Source organism: Orcinus orca, chromosome 17 (assembly GCF_937001465.1).
Source record: "Orcinus orca chromosome 17, mOrcOrc1.1, whole genome shotgun sequence".
Taxonomy (NCBI): Eukaryota; Metazoa; Chordata; class Mammalia; order Artiodactyla; family Delphinidae; genus Orcinus; species Orcinus orca.
The window spans coordinates 51262442-51280140 of record NC_064575.1 but is presented as its reverse complement, the minus strand read 5'-3'; the positions used below and the strand labels follow the sequence as shown (position 1 = coordinate 51280140).

At 35.2% G+C, this 17699-nt stretch overlaps 1 protein-coding gene across 2 annotated transcripts in view; it reads left to right on the top strand.

Annotated features, from left to right (window-relative positions):
* The window catches only part of RGS22 (regulator of G protein signaling 22), a 181628-nt gene that overhangs the window by 109874 nt on the left and 54055 nt on the right, over positions 1-17699 (top strand). For both annotated transcript variants that reach the window (XM_049700216.1, XM_049700215.1), the window contains exons 16-21: positions 5563-5655; positions 7432-7604; positions 8531-8693; positions 11376-11534; positions 13556-13624; positions 16046-16207. In XM_049700216.1, coding sequence (XP_049556173.1) covers positions 5563-5655; positions 7432-7604; positions 8531-8693; positions 11376-11534; positions 13556-13624; positions 16046-16207 — 819 coding nt within the window. The remainder of the gene's footprint in view (positions 1-5562; positions 5656-7431; positions 7605-8530; positions 8694-11375; positions 11535-13555; positions 13625-16045; positions 16208-17699) is intronic.

The window sequence follows — 17699 nt, the reverse complement described above, 5'->3', positions numbered from 1 at the left end:
TTTGCACTTCTTCATTCAGATCTCCTGAACAACGTCTTGGTCATGTCTTCTCGCAGAAAGGATGGGTGAGGTAATTAAGATGAAATTAATACCAAGCACCTCGGATAGAGCCACCTTATTGGATAGTGACCAACACAACCCCACGGCTTACTAAATTCATTGACCAAACTAATGAATTTTTCAGTCCTGATTTCTTTTTGTCCTGAAAAATTAACACTTGTATCCTTTCTACTACAAAAATACATATTTTACACTAGGAAAATTGAGATATTATATGAAATTAAAAAAAAATATCTCCAGGGACTTCCCTCGTGGTCCAGTGGTTAAGACACCGTGCTCCCAATGCAGGGGGCCCAGGTTCGATCCTGTCAGGGAACTAGATACCGCATGCCACAATGAAGATCCCACACACCGCAATGAAGATCCCACACGTGACAGCAGAGATCCTGTGTGCCGCAACTAAGACCTGACGAAACCAAATAAATAAATATTTTTTTAAGAAAAGAAAAATTCTCTCCAGTCATGATTTTATTATTTTTTAAACTAATTAAATTTTTTTTGGCCACGCCTCCCAGCTTGCGGGATCTTAGTTACCCAACCAGGGATCGAACCCATGCCCTCCGCAGTGAAATCACAGAGTCCTAAGCACTGGACAGCCAGGGAAGTCCCCAGTCATGATTTTAAATACAGTATATGGTATAGAGGAAAATGGATATAAGATATGGTCCTAGGATGACAAAACAGATTCAGAATTATAACTGACTTCCCTAAACCAAGAAGTTTTAGCATTAGCAGTGATTCTTACGAAATGCCTGGGACAAATTATACACTCTTTTTAATAAGAGGAAAAATAAATTTCTCTTAATTCTATAAACTTCTTAAGTTCAGCCCAGAGGACTTCTCTAAAAGTCCAGCTGACTGGATTATGTAGACTCTTTCCCAAAAAGGATAAACAAGAAGATTTAACCAAAATTAATTGTTAAATACAGGAGTTCTCAGTCGGCTAAACTGATCTTTCTCAATAGAGAAATGGAAAATGATCTTGTTCTCCTGACTGTATGAAGCAGTGCAATACACACTCTGAAGGCTAAGTCCTACTGTGAGGTTTAATTTGATGATTGACTCTCCCCTCTCTTGCTATAGCAATAAAACCTTTGCTCACAGACTGATAACAATAGCGTCCAATCATTTTTTTGTTCTACTGTGGATTATTTGGTCCCTAAAGCTAAGAATGCCTATCTTCATGACTATTATCCAGTTATAAAGAATAGAAGATGGAAAAGTGATCCACCCAACATGTTTGCACTGTCTGCTAGTTCACATGGGGTGTCCAGAAAGGAGGAATGATCTTTGGTGGCATTATATCATTACATAGAAATGTATACCTTTTTTAACATTTGAAGCCTGACTTTGCTGTAGCTAATGTTTTGTTTTGTTGTTGTTTTTTTTAACATATTGATTGGAGTATAATTGCTATACAGTGGTGTGTTAGTTTCTGCTTTATAACAAAGTGAATCAGTTATACATATATATATGTTCCCATATCTCTTCCCTCTTGCATCTCCCTGCCTCCCACCCTCCCTATCTCACCCCTCTAGATGGTCACAAACCACCGAGATGATCTCCCTGTGCTATGCGGCTGCTTCCCACTAGCTATCTATTTTACGTTTGGTAGTGTATATATGTCCATGCCACTCTCTCACTTTGTCACAGCTTACCCTTCCCTATCCCCATATCCTCAAGTCTATTCACTAGTACGTCTGTGTCTTTATTCCCGTCTTACCCCTAGGTTCTTCATGACCTATTTTTTTTTCTTAGATTCCATATATATGTGTTAGCATACAGTATTTGTTTTTCTCTTTCTGACTTACTTCACTCTGAATGACAGACTCTGGGTCCATCCACCTCACTACAGATATCTCAATTTCGTTTCTTTTTATGGCTGAGTAATATTCCATTGTATATATGTGCCACATCTTCTTTATCCATTCATTCGATGATGGACACTTAGGTTGCTTCCATGACCTGGCTATTGTAAATAGTGCTGCAATGAACATTTTGGTACATGACTCTTTTTGAATTATGGTTTTCTCAGGGTATATGCCCAGTAGTGGGATTGCTGGGTCGTATGGTAGTTCTATTTTTAGATTTTTAAGGAACCTTCATGCTGTTCTCCATAGTGGCTGTATCAATTTACATTCCCACCAACAGTGCAAGAGTGTTCCCTTTTCTCCACACCCTCTCCAGCATTTATTTTTTCTAGATTTTTTTTTCTTTGCGGTACGCGGGCCTCTCACTGTTGTGGCCTCTCCTGTTGCAGAGCACAGGCTCCAGACGCACAGGCTCAGCGGCCATGGCTCACGGGCCTAGCCGCTCCACGGCATGTGGGATCTTCCCGGACCGGGACACGAACCCGTGTCCCCTGCATCAGCAGGCAGACTCTCAACCACTGTGGCACCAGGGAAGCCCTGTTTCTAGATTTTTTGATGCAGTGGTAAATGGGAGTGTTTTCTTGATTTCACTTTCAGATTTTTCATCATTAGTGTATAGAAATGCCAGAGATTTCTGTGCATTAATTTTATATCCTGCAACTTTACCAAATTCATTGATTAACTCTAGTAGTTTTTTGGTAGCATCTTTAGGATTCTTTATGTATAGTATCATGTCATCTGCAAACAGTGACAGCTTTACTTCTTCTTTTCCAATTTGGATTCCTTTTATTTCCTTTTCTTCTCTGATTGCTGTGGCTAAAACTTCCCAAACTATGTTGAATAAGAGTGGTGAGAGTGGGCAACCTTGTCTTGTTCCTGATCTTAGTGGAAATGCTTTCAGTTTTTCACCATTGAGGATGATGTTGGCTGTGGGTTTGTCATATATGGCCTTTATCATATTGAGGAAAGTTCCCTCTACGCCTACTTTCTGGAGACTTTTTATCATAAATGGGTGTTGAATTTTGTCAAAAGCTTTTTCTGCATCTATTGAGATTGTCCTATGGGTTTTATCCTTTAGTTTGTTAATATCCTATGGGTTAATATCCTATGGGTTTTATCCTTTAGTTTGTTAATATGGTGTATCACAGTGATTGATTGTGTATATTGTGTATATTGAAGAATCCTTGAATTCCTGGACTAAACCCCACTTGATCATGTGTATGATCCTTTTAATGTGCTGTTGGATTCTGTTTGCTAGTATTTTGTTGAGGATTTTTCCATCTATGTTCATCAGTGAACATCATTTTTCCATCTATGTTCATCAGTTAACAAGTTGGCCTGTAGTTTTCTTTCTTTGTGACATCTTTGTCTGGTTTTGGTATCAGGGTGATGGTGGCCTCGTAGAATGAGTTTGGGAGTGTTCCTCGCTCTGCTATATTTTTGAAGAGTTTGAGTAGGATAGGTGTTAGCTCTTCCTTAAGTGTTTGATAGAATTCGCCTGTGAAGCCATCAGGTCCTGGGCTTTTGTTTGTTGGGATATTTTTAATCACAGTTTCAATTTCAGTGCTTGTGATTGGTCTGTTCATATTTAATATTTCTTCCTGGTTCAGTCTCGGAAGGTTGTGCATTTCTAAGAATTTTTCCATTTCTTCCAGGTTGTCCATTTTATTGGCATATAGTTGCTTGTAGTAATCTCTCATGATCCTTTGTATTTCTGCAGTGTCAGTTGTTACTTCTCCTTTTTCATTTCTAATTGTATTGATGTGAGTCTTCTCCCTTTTTTTCTTGATGAGTCTGGCTAATGGTTTATCAATTTTGTTTATCTTCTCAAAGAACCAGCTTTTAATTTTATTGATCTTTGCTATTGTTTCCTTCATTTCTTTTTCATTTATTTCTGATCTAATCTTTATGATCTCTTTCCTTCTGCTCAGTACCAGCAAACCAGCTTTACAACAAATGCTAAAGAAAACTTCTCTAGGCAAGAAACACAAGAGAAGGAAAAGACCTACAATAACAAACCCAAAACAATTAAGGAAATAGGAATAGGAACATACATATTGATAATTACCTTAAATGTAAATGGATTGGGCTTCCCTGGTAGTGCAGTGGTTGAGAGTCTGCCTGCTGATGTGGGGGACACGGGTTCATGCCCCCGTCCAGGAAGATCCCACATGCTGCAGAGCGGCTAGGCCTGTGAGCCATGGCTGCTAAGCCTGCGCGTCCGGAGCCTGTGCTCTGCAACGGGAAAGGCCACAACAGTGAGAGGCCTGCGTACTGCAAAAAAAAAAAAAAAAAAATGTAAATGGATAAAATGTTCCCACCAAAAGACACAGACTGGCTGAATGGATACAAAAACAAGACCCATATTTATGCTGTCTACAAGAGACCCACTTCAGACCTAGGGACATATACACACTGAAAGTGAGGGGATGGAAAACGATATTCCATGCCAATGGAAATCAAAAGAAAGCTAGAGTAGCAATTCTCATATCAGACAAAATAGACTTTAAAATAAAGACTATTACAAGAGACAGAGAAGGATAGTACATAATGATGAAGGGATCGATCCAAGAAGAAGGTATAACAATTGTAAATATTTACGCACCCAACATAGAAGCGCCTCAATACATAAGGCAAATACTAACAACCACAAAAGGGGAAATTGACAGTAACACAATCATAGTAGGGGACTTCAACACCCCACTTCACCAATGGACAGATCATCCAAAATGAAAATAAATAAGGAAACACAAGCTTTAAATGATACATTAAACAAGATGGACTTAATTGATATTTATAGGACATTCCATCCAAAAATAACAGAATACACATTTTTCTCAAGTGCTCATGGAACATTCTCCAGGATAGATCATATCTTGGGTCACAAATCAAGCCTTGGTAAATTTAAGAAAATTGAAATTTTATCAAGTATCTTTTCTGACCACAATGCTATGAGACTAGATATCAATTACAGGAAAAGATCTGTAAAAAATACAAACACTTGGAGGCTAAACAATACACTACTTAACAACCAAGAGATTACTGAAGAAATCAAAGAGGAAATCAAAAAGTACCTAGAAACAAATGACAATGAAAACAAGACGACCCAAAACCTACGGGATGCAGCAAAAGCAGTTCTAAGAGGGAAGTTTATAGCAATGCAGTCCTACCTTAAGAAACAGGAAACATCCCAATAAAACAACCTAACCTTGCACCTATAGCAATTGTAGCTAATGTTTTTTTTTTTTTGTTTGTTTTTTGCGGTACGCAGGCCTCTCACTGTTGTGGCCTCTCCCGTTGCGGAGCACAGGCTCTGGACGCACAGGCTTAGTGGCCATGGCTCACAGGTCTAGCCACTCTGCAGCATGTGGGATTTTCCCAGACCAGTCCACGATCCCGTGTCTCCTGCATCGGCAGGCGGACTCTAAACCACTGCGCCGCCTGGGAAGCCCTGTAGCTAATGTTTTTCACTATGTGGGTCTTCTTGCTTCTGCCTCCAAACTAAATTACTTTATTGGCAAGTGTATTTGTTTTTTAGCCCACTGTTATTGGCAAATTGTGCACGCTTTCCCCACTTTTTCATAATGCACATTCTTTTGATGTTACAAACTTTATTATTGTGTTATTATAGGTGGAGCTGGTGGAGGAAACTCGACAGCTAAATTCCACGTACTTCAGAAAGCTACAGGCTTTGCATAAAGAGACAGTTTCCAAGAAAGCTGAGGTAAGAAACTCTCTACTTAGAAAAACAAAGATTTTAACCTAGAAAGGATTATCACTGCATATATTGGGGGGGAGCCGGGGGGAGTAGGAATCGTATATTGAGGAAATCATGTATTGATAAAGTAGGGGTCAGGCAGTTTCATTTTCTGCTGCTTCTTTGCCCAACATGCTGCATTTGACAGGTATCACATTTTTTTGACACATTTAACAACAAAGCCAGAAAAATAAAGCAGTTGAAGTAGCATAGGGAGCCAAGATACAGGTTTGCCTTAGCTAAGAGCCTTCAAGCCACATTATATTCCTTTGAATGTTACTGGTTATTTTCTGTATGGCAGCAGCGCTATTTGTTCAGGTCACAAAAGAATTAAATTGAGTTTTCCAAACAGAAAAAGAAGTGTTGTGTGATAGCAGTAAGCAAAATAATAAAGAAAAAATATGGAAAGGCTTTAACAGAGTCAATAAAAATATCATAGGATTGACTAGGATATTAAAGTGTTATTTGCAAATTTGTGATTGGCTAAGTAAACCATGATAGATCCATAAGGCCATAAGATTAAATGTGTGTATCTACTTAGAAATGACAGTTTAGATTCATATTTATTGACATGGAAAATGCCCCCGACATATTATTTTATAAAAATGTGGGGAACAAAAACACTGGTATCGGTTAATCCTATTCACCTAAAATTATACATGCATTCCTAGGTGTATACATGTATGCAAAGAGGGCTGTCTGGAAAAATGTTCATCAAAATATTAAAAATAGTTAGCTCTGAGTGGTAAGGTTTCAGGTGATTTTTTAATTTTCTACTTTGTAGCTATCTGAAATCTTTATTCTTTTGCAATAAAGTTTTTCCCAAACAGTAAAGCTGTTTTTTAAATGTAACCTTCATGTTATTGCCTTATAAACACAGAAATTCTTTATTTGAAATTCTATTAATTAATATCTGGAAAGGATACATAAAAATTCATAAAGTATCTTTAAATTTTTTTTAATTTATAATACTATTCATAATACTTATACCTATCAAAAATTGATTTTTTAAATATAGGTAGTTTATCTCATGGTCTGATGCTTTTCAAAAACAAATAGGGAGGTGAATTAATTATATAGGGAGTTACATAGGAAGGATTTCTGAAGAATAAGCCTCTCTAGCTCTTTGCCCTGAAGGACTTGTAAACTGTTCGCAAAACATCAGAGGTATTAAAAATACCTAACAATTAACTGTTATATGAAGGAGATTACATCTAAAGTATCTTTTACTACTCTATAACATAAAAAACTTTTATAGACAAACTAATGTTTTATGTTCATGATATATCGTTAAGAAAAAGAACCAAAAACCATACATGGTTGTATAGTCCTGTTTCCGTTTGTAATAAACTACATGTGTGTACAAAAAAGACTAAAAGGATACACATAAAAATGTTTGTGGTGGTTATCTCTGAATGGTAGTACAATGTCTGCTTTTTGTTTTCTTTTTATTACAAAAGACATATTACTTCTGTACCAACAAAAATAATAAAATTAATATTTTATAAGCAAGTGTATAGTAAATACTTACTAATGTTCCTGAAAAGAAGGGAATGGAATGGAAAGGAACAGAACAGAATTTGATGTGAGTTAGAACCAGATTCTGGATTCTTTACCCAGTTCTACCATTGGACTGATAAATGCCATTGGCCTAATAGTTAATTTTTATTTCAGTTTCTCTTTAAATTTGGAAAATAATTTATTGTATTTAAGAGATTTTTATGAAAAGTGTTATTTCACTAGGACACTACTTGTGAAATTGGATCTGGTATTTCACCACTTCCTCATGTCTCTAAACAAACAGAATACTGGAATAATGTTCCTGCAGAATATAGGCATTTTAATTTTAATGATCTGCTTAACAACAAACTGGAGTTTGAACATTTTCATCAGTTTCTTGAGGCTCATTCTTCAAGGTAAGGAACATAACCATTTTAAAATTTATTTCTCTCTTAAAATATTCTTCTAAACTGTTAGATACTTGTTTTGATTCAACATATGATAAAAATGGTTTGGTGCTAGATTTTACCCATTTCAGTAAAGATTAATGAAACCTGTACGGATAACCTTTTGTTGGGAATTGCATTTTGATAACAGCCTACAAAATGTTATTTTAAGTGGTCAAACAATATTTGTTGATACTTTTACCATTGGCTAAATTAAAACACCAGTATGTTTTATTTTTGCCTATTCTCATGTTTCTTTCTTTTGCATTTTTCTAAACAGGTGCTCTAATGACTCTTTCTGAGAAGTTTCTCTTTTATATTTTACTAAGCTATTGAAATTACTATTTTGTGATTTTCATTAGTTAATACATAAATGAAACATTATAGTTCTGCATAGAATCTTGGTACCTTATGACATATTTATCTAATATAAACTGAAGTGTTAATCATATTTTTTCCAATAATTTTCTCCCAAGTTAACAAAAACAGGTTAGACCTGGGAGCCAAATTTCACCTATATAGTTCCCCTTTGTGATGATAATCATTCTAAATTTAGCAGGTTGCCAAATAGACATGCAATAGGTGGAAATTTTTCCATATTTGAAATTTATAATACTAGTTCATCATTAATGGAAGAACTCTGAGACCCACCCTACCAGTATGATGGTAGATTCTTCTCTGATCCCAGCACTCCTTGTATTCATTCATATATTTAGCCAGGATAAGACAATATTAATAATAATATTAATAATATCATACTCATTAGTTCCATGGTCTAATCGGTTGTGCTAACTGCTCAATACAGCACTTTCTAAATTCTGTCAAAACAACAACTTGTTTGGTGTTTAATAGAATTGAAAGAAATAAATAAGAAGGGCTGTACTTTTTCATTTTAGCATGGACCTTATGTGCTGGACAGACATTGAACAGTTCCGAAGAATAACTTACAGAGATCGAAAGCAAAGGGAGGCAGAATCTATGTACATTAAAAACAAGTACCTTAATAAAAAATATTTCTTTGGACCCAACAGTCCAGCTTCTCTGTATCAACAGGACCAGGTATCAACATGGAGACATATTTTCTACATTTAAGTATGAAAATCAGTAATTTATTTCTTTTTGCCAACAATCTCAATGTCTTCTTTTTTCTTTTGCTTTTATGACTTATATGTTCGACACTTTTGATATCTTTTTTTTTAGGTATTCATAATTATCTACAAATGTCTTTTTTTAAATAAAGGCTGCTTTCCTTTATTTACTTATTTAAAAAATTTATTTATTCATTTATTTATTTGGCTGCACCAGGTCTCAGTTGCAGCATGCGGAGTCTTTACTTGCGGCATGTGGGATCTTTAGTTGAGCCATGCGAACTCTTAGTTGCAGTATGTGGGCTGTAGTTCCCTGACCAGGGGTCGAACCCTGGCCCCCTGCATTGGGAGCGTGGAGTCTTAACCACTGGACCACCAGGGAAGTCCCTCTACAGATGCCTTAAAATTCACTCAAGTATTATATATTATTAAAACTGTGTTATTTTTAAAGTAATCTGTGGAATAAAAATAACTTTCATTCATCCACTCACCCATTCATTCAGCAAGTATGGGTGCCTGTGATATGCCTGACGCTGTTCTAGGTGCTCAGGATAAGTGGTAAACAAGGAGGACAAAGTCCTTGTACCTTTCAAAAGCAGAAAAGCAGCCATTATCAGCCATTAAACCCCATCTCTACCTCTTTTCTGTTCTTGTCTTACCTGAAATTACTCCAGACATAACTGATTTTTGAAAAATCCTGTTTGCCATTGTACTGTCTCCCAAAACAATTTTTATTGACCAGGAACATAGATTTTCCATTTTGTTGAGCCAAGATCATATGGCTTTAATCACAACTTATTAATAACTAGACGGTGTCATTATTTACAGCAAAAATGTCAGATTGGGATTCAACAGTGGTTTTGAGTGTTCATGTAATTGATCACATGAGATATGGCTCAATTTTAATGCCTTTGAAATATAAAATTGTTGTAATTTATTTAACCTGAAATTTGCTAATATTAGAAGTTTGCTAGATAAAATGTGTAGCATTTGAGTTCTTTATTTTCGTAGTTTAAAAGGATGTGTACCCTGATGGCATACGTTTGTAAAATACAAATCTCATAAAGAAAAATTCAGAGCTATTCATAAGTAGGGCATACCAAATTAAAAATCTAGATCTTTGGGGGGAAAATAAACAAAAGTCCTTGGGAGTAAGAGGGAGAAGAAATTCTAGAATTAAGCAACTTTAACAAAAATGTCTTGCCATTAGTTCCCTGAGATACAAATCTGGGATGTATTAGCAAAAGTGGCTGGGAGTATCTCAATAAGCATAAGTATGAAATAAGCACATGGAAAGCATTTGTTTTCTATTTGGCTTGTGCTACATTGTGTGAGGTTTCATGGTATCTGATGCTACTGTGTGAACCTTCCATAGTAAAACTTGCTGAGAATTAAAAATTCAGTGGAAAAAGTCATCCATTGCTGTCATAGCAAATGATTGTGCTTACTATAGAGGAGTTTTCCAAATGACCCTTCTTCCTCATCTTTGTCTTCACTTTTATTTTTATTTACCTATTTTATACTTAAGGATTTCTGCATCGCCTTATGTTTTATACAGACCATGCTAGTTCTAATCCTAGTTGTGTGGCCAATTTGCAGTTTGATTAGCAAAGTAGTCTTTTCTCTTATTCTCTTTTCTTCTTATTTTTATACAGAAACCGTATTATTGTTAATATTATTTGATTAATATTATTAAAGGATGGCTGAGAGAGTTTCTCTTTTTATATAAAACAATATTATTATTAGGATTAAGTTAATCTTATTAGTCAAAGGAGAGCTAAGACTCCAATGAGGAGTCCAATTTTTTTCTGTGTACAAAAAACTCACCAATTTTGAGTGGTATATATGCAGAAACAGGATGATTTATAGTAGGAATTGGCCATTAGTATTGTTTTTTAATTAATTAATTTTTATGGCCATTAGTATCATGGAAGCCAGTAATTATATAGAAGGAAGATTTTGGCCACAGAGAAATTGTCTTATAAAAGGGCTACCTGTGCAAGTCAGAGACTATTGTCTGTATAACCTGGCCTTTTTCTACTTCCTGCTATCTCTGTTTTCTTCTTTGAAGTTGTTGGAACAGCCCTACATTGCTACCACCACCATCATTCCACCATGTCCAACCCAATGTTTATTGGTAATATGCATATTTATAATGTCTGAGTCAAGGTTGTCTCTTAACTAATTAATGCCTTATTTTTCTCAGACACAAAAGAAAATGCCTTCTCAAACAAGTCCATTTGAGTAGAATCAGAGATTCATAGAATATTAGACCTAGAAGAGCCCTTAGAAAACTAAAAGTCTAATGCCCTTATTTTACAGTTGAAGAAACTGAAGCCATGGAGAAAAAAATGGCACTGCAGTTGTCACACAGGATAGAAATCCCTGTGTTCTTTGACATATATTATCATAAGCAAAATCATACATCTAAAACAACCATCACATAAACCACAATTCTCTGTTTGATGTTAGGGAAGTTATCTGTCTTTACTCTACACAGCAAAGCCAGGAGCTATTTTACAGAAAATGAAAATTCTGGCACCTATCAGGTGCTCAGCAAATAGTCTTGGGGTGAATGAATAAATTAATGACTACTAGCATTTCTTTACCTAAACAGAAGTTTGTTGTTTCTGTTTCATTTTTATTTCCTTAGATAATGCATTTAAGTGGTGGCTGGGGAAAGATTCTCCATGAGCAGCTTGATGCAGCTGTTCTAATTGAAATTCAGAAGCATGTCCTAAATAGGCTAGAAAATGTGTGGTTGCCATTGTTTCTTGCAAGTGAACAGTTTGCAGCACGTCAAAAGATAAAGGTATGTAAATTAGTATAATCTCGGGATAGCAACTGACAGCACCTCTCAAAGCCTCAAATGTGAAAGCCTGACTCAGCCACTGTACTTCCATGGCATAGTGGTTAAGAGCAGGAAGTCAGACTTCCCAAGTTTTAATCTCAACACTGCCACATATTAATTGTACAACAATAAGTTTCACAACCTTAGTTTTCTCATTTGGAAAAGAAATGGAGATAATAAGAGTAATAGCTTCATAAGATTGTTATGAAGAGGAAACGAAATGATATATGTGTAGTTTCTTAGCGTGGTGCCTGGTACACAGCAAACACTCACATACTGTCTATTAATATAGTTATTATTTTTTACATTATTATTATTGAGTCTTCATATAAATGGGCAAGGATGTACAAAGGGGAATAGTTAAATGAATTATAAGAATTCCATACTATGGATACCTGTGCAGTTTTCCATATAAAATGAGATTATAAAAATGAGATTTCCACATATACTGGTAATGAAAGATGTTATTTATTGAGTGAAACAAGCAGGATGCAGAACAATACATAGAAGATAATCCCGTTATATGTACTTATATCTGTATATCTGTCTATTTATGCATTTCTCTTTCTCCTTCCCTCTGTCTATATTTATGTTTATGAACAAAGATGAAAGAAAAGATCTGCCTCCTGGGAATGGGTATGGGTAGTGTGAAGGATTTTTACTTTGTAAAGTAGGGTTTTTGTTGTTTTGCTTTGTTTAGTTTTTATTTTATAAGAAGCATGTATTGCTTCAATAATTTTAAATGTCATTATCACACCTAAAAACAGGCAAACCTGATCTTTACAAAAAGAACACAAGGAGTAGAGAGCATGTAATTCTGGACTTCAGTATGCAAAGCACATGCCATTAGTATTGATCAGGAAGAATGTAAAAAAGCTGCCCTCCATATTTATTTTATCAAACACTTTGAGTCTTACTTATCTGGAAATATCCTTAGTCTTCTTAACACCTTAAGTTATGGAAAACACAGTACAGCTGGGAACATAGAACTTATAGTATGGGGAAGAAGACCTGACTTGTTTTAGGCAAAAAGTTCCTGGAAGTAAGCTTTGGGACAACTCAGATTTCCTCGTTTCCTTTCTTCAGGCTAACTCTAATTGTCTATCCAAAGCCAAGTAGAAAGATATTTGGCTCATTAATATTGTTTACCGTGTTTTCTCACTACGTTTACCACAATAACTTTATTGTAATTTACAGCTCCTTCCTAACTTAGCAATTCTGTGTGTGGCCAGCAACATTCACTGATTCTGGCAACCTTAAAGCCAAAGACAGAAGAGAAGGAAGATCAAGAATTTTTAATAAAATGATGCTGGAGCATCTCACACATTTAGGGGAAGAGTTGGCACCCAAGCTTTGCAAAGGCCAGGGGCCAGGACAGCCCTGGGAACCCAGCAAGAAGAATTCTCAGATCTTTTCTCCAGGCTGTGGCTACCAAAAGACTGAGCAGCAGTGATTCTAGTCCCTGTCTGTCTGGGTCAGCTCCTGGATCTACCTGCTATAGACAGGGAGGTAGAGTCACATAGCACAGATTTGGCAGGAGTGGTTCCCAAAAAAGGGAAAATATTGTGAATAGGCAATAACCTCGAGAAATATCTACTGTATTACCTCCCTGTGTTGAGTAACTTTTGTGCTCATCTAAAATTAGTCGTGGCTAGAAAATACACAAAAATTTGGGAAGTCCTAATCATCCTTCCCGCTTCAGTTTCTATGGGGCCCAAGTGAAACTGTTGTCTACCTTTGGGGCAATACACTCAGGTATTATTATCTCCATTTTGCAGATGAGGAGACTGTTAAGAGAATTTGAGTGACTTGCCCGGGGACATGGACAGGGCTTCCATTTCTAAGTCTTATTCTCTTTCTCCTGTTCTTTCTCTTATTCACACTGACCTTTACCTCATTTTTTAAAGCTGTTAAATCAGTAAGTGATTTCAATACTGTAGACATTCTGAATAACTCGGATAAAATCATTGGTTTGCTTCCAGGTACAGGTGAGAGACATAGCTGAAGAACTTTTACTACAGAAGCATGAAAGGAAGATTGGAGTCTGGAAGGCAAGTAATATTTGTTTGTTATGTTCTTCCTCTTGTAAGTTCCACTGTCAAAGTATTGTTTTTCTTCCTCTTCTTGTACAGAGACCCTCATTGTAGATAATGCTTTTTTCTAAGCCACCAGATGCTGACACTGTTCTTAACTAGCTAATGGAATCTGCAGGGAAGTGTGATTCTACTAGAGCCCTCTTCTTAAAGAGTCCCTTAGCCTGCTCAACCCTAGAAGTGTGGGATTGGACTTTAAATGTGTATTTTTAGTTGTTTTGCTTGTGATGGATTTATTGAGACAGGCTGATCATTCCAGCATATGGTAGTTTATTTATTATTGGGAGTGGTTTACACAAAAAGAATGGGGAGTATGCAGCAGAATCAGCAACTTAAATTATCTTACATTATCCTCTTTATTTAGAATTACGTTTTAACTTTAAAAGAATTAAGATAGCTATCATTTTGGCACTTATTTAAACCACTACAATATGATACCTTCCTAGAAATTGCCTGTTTTGCTTCTTAACAAGCATGATAAACACAGTCTTTTTGAGCCTACAAATGTATGTGTATTCGTCCTTCTATAGGTCTTGATAAAATGTCAAACTAGACCCAGGTGACCCCCTACAACCTAACAAAGATAAAAATCTATTCAACTGTTAGAGGAGTGTATGTATCTGTTAGGATGCTTTTTTCCTGTATTTTCCTCTTGAAAGGAAACAAACTGTTCTTATATTTGTCCTTTGCTATGTATTTTTTTAAAAATACTAAATAGAATGGGCTTATATGTCATATTATCGTACATTATATATTATGGTATTTTCTGTTTAGTTAAATTACGGGTTTTAGTTAAATTACTAAGTTTTAGTATCTTAAGAAGCAGGTCTTAAAACATTATTTGTTGAGTGGGTTTTAAATAAACATCCCAGTCTAATACATAGTTGTTCCTATTTATAGGGCTATAATTTTAATATGGACCATCTGGTGATGGTCTTAACTTTTTGTCCTTGGAACACCACATGTGCCTCACTAAAATAGTGATAGACATCTATTCACTTTATCTGGGGTAAAAGCACCACCGTTCATCTAGAGTGCCTGGAGTTGCCTTCGCTTTTCAGTTTCCAGCTCAGATGTCATCCTCAAAGCCCTTCTCTGTAAAACTCTTACTCCTCCAGGCAGAATTAGTTACTCCTTCCTTTGCATTCCCATAGACTTTTTACATAACTCTCTTAAAACGCTTATATTGTTGGTCACACATGGTTTGTTTCAAGGAACTTATTTTATGCATTGTCAGTAATGGGTATTTATCGTGTGCAATGGATATTTGTCATTGATTGTTACTATAATTCCTAAGTTCATCTAAAATATTACCTTTAGAGTGATGCTTCCTTTCATGGTTGTAGGCTAAACTCAGATTTGGGGCACTTCAATAAATTTATCAAATGAAAAAAAATCTATTCAGTAAATTCAATAAAATCTATTATTTTTCTTAATCTGAGAGGCTAAAAGAGGATGAATATGTGATCTAAAATGGTCAAGGTAAAAAAAGTAGACATCGTATACTTCAGAATTGTGAAGATAAAATAAGTAATACCTTTAAGCATTAGTAAAACAACATGGCTTTTTTGTTGTGTAAAGTGAATCCTGGGTCAGAGAAAGTTTATTTTTAAAAATATGCACTGATAATTATTTCCTCCGGTTATTAATTATTAATAGTAATTTATTATTAAAATAATATAAAGATGTCTTGCCTAAAAACATGATCTTTTGGGAATTCCATGACAGTCCAGTGGTTAGGACTCAGCACTTTCACTGCTGTGGCCCTGGTTCAATCCCTGGTCAGGAAACTAAAGTCCCACAAGCGGCACAGCGTGGCCAAAAAAAACCATGATCTTTCTAGGATAGAATTATAGTGAAGCTCCACAGTAAATTTCCTATTTAAATTAATAAGATTAATTGGTAATTTTTTCTAAAATTTTTGAAAAATATCTTAAATGTTCAACTGTTTTTACTTTTTAAAAGACAGGAAAATTGCATATTAATGTATAACATATAATATATATAATTATAAAATAATAATTATAACATTATGATTACTTTGTTCTGTTTAAGCACAGAACTCATACTGTACGCCAAAGTGCAGTTTTTCACCATAGTCCCAAACTGTAATGATTGTTAACATTCTTAATGTACTCATATGTTCTAAGTCATCCAATCATTTCTTTTTCTCTCCACCTCTTAAAAACTGATGCCATAAAAATACAAAGGAGACAAAAGGGAGAACAGAGGAGAGCTGCCAAATTCTATTTATCCATGCCGTAAATTTCCACCGCCAAAAATAAAGGAGATAGAAGTTGGTAATTTTCAGCCTAATAAATGACTTTATTATTAACTTTTAGAACACAGCTTATTTTCTGTATTCTCTGATTTGGACAGCCTGTGGAGAGTAAGTGGATATCGTCATCTTGTGATATCATTGCTTTCCGTAAAGCATTATTGAATCCAATTACCGCAAGACAGTTTCAACAGTTTGTGGCTCTAAAAGGAGATTTATTGGAAAATGGGGTGCTCTTTTGGCAAGAAGTACAAAAGTATAAGGTATTGTATTTGAAGCTGGAGAAAACCACCTCTTTTCAAGGAGGAGATGCATTAACATATCAGTTTCCTAACTTTTTGGACAAAATTTGTATAAGATATCCCAACTTCGATGTTTTCATACCAATGTGTAAATATTGAGGTATCTATTGTTCTGTGTTAGATACATTTATTATTATACAGTGAAAAGTAAGAGTTAGCCCTGAAATGATAGTATTAGGTTTTTCAAGGTTTCACGTATATTATGATCTAATGAGAATCTTCCTGAAAAGTTTTAACTATATTTTTGCATATTGCTTATCTATAAATGTACTATACACATTTTTGCTGAAGATATTCATATTCAGTACTTTAACCAAGACCTGTTTACAAGAATTCCTCCTAACCATATTTGCAGCAATAGTAATAAAAGATAGTGGATTACAGATAAATAAACAACAGAGATGAGAGAGGCTTTACTATTAGAATGGCCAAATTCTTAAAATAAATAAGTGAAAGAACAAGTTATTAGGTGCAAAAGCATTTTATTGTCAGGTTTAAGTGTTTGATGGAATCATATAGAATCTGTGCATTGAGGAGGAGGAAAGGACTTCCTAGGTTATGTAATCTAGACTTGAATACAGGAATGTTGTCTAGAAATACCTAAGAGTAGGCATCCTTGCTCCCAGGGTTAGCAGGATCATTTCCTTGCAAGCAGCCTATTTAATCCCATTATAAAAGTAGGGAGTAAAACTAAAGCTGGAATTTAAGAGGATAATGCTTTCAATTGGCCTATAATCTACGTATGTATAATATTATGCAGTACTAATACTCTGTAGCATATTTATTCTATATAGTTAATAGTTGCTCAATACAATCTTACTTCCAGACTTTCTCCAGCATTCCATGAAACTGTTTTCTACCCTTTTCTGTTATCACCAGTTTTTGTACCTTTGTCAACATGGAAATTTCCTCAGAAAAAAAAAAGTATTTTGAGATAAGTTTTTTTTTAATCTATCACAAGATAAGTAATACTAAGATAATTTTTTTGAAAATTAAAAAGGAGGTAGAGTCTGTTTTCCATAACAGGAAATTATTATGAGTGAGCAGAACAGTCTTTAAGCTAAAATGAACATGAGTAAGTCCAACCCTGCTAGGATAAGAGGTAATGAGATAAACTGTGCAAAATAAGCATTTAAGAAAACAGACTCATACATAGTCAGCCCTTAACTTTGTGACTGTTTCTCCTTCAAGGCTGCCCTTGGTCTTCATTTAAATATCTTTTCTGTGGTATAGAACGGAGGACATATAATACTAGGTAGCTTTTAAAAATCATGCTTCAAGGGTAAATTTGTTTATTCAGTAAGCATTTACTAAATCACTAATGTGCCAACTATTATGCTAGATTGTAGGAATAAAAAAATGGATAAAATACACTGCCCTCCTTTGAGGAGGGAATCATCCATGAAAACAAAATATCATGAAATAACATTGATTATGATCCCTGTTCTAACTA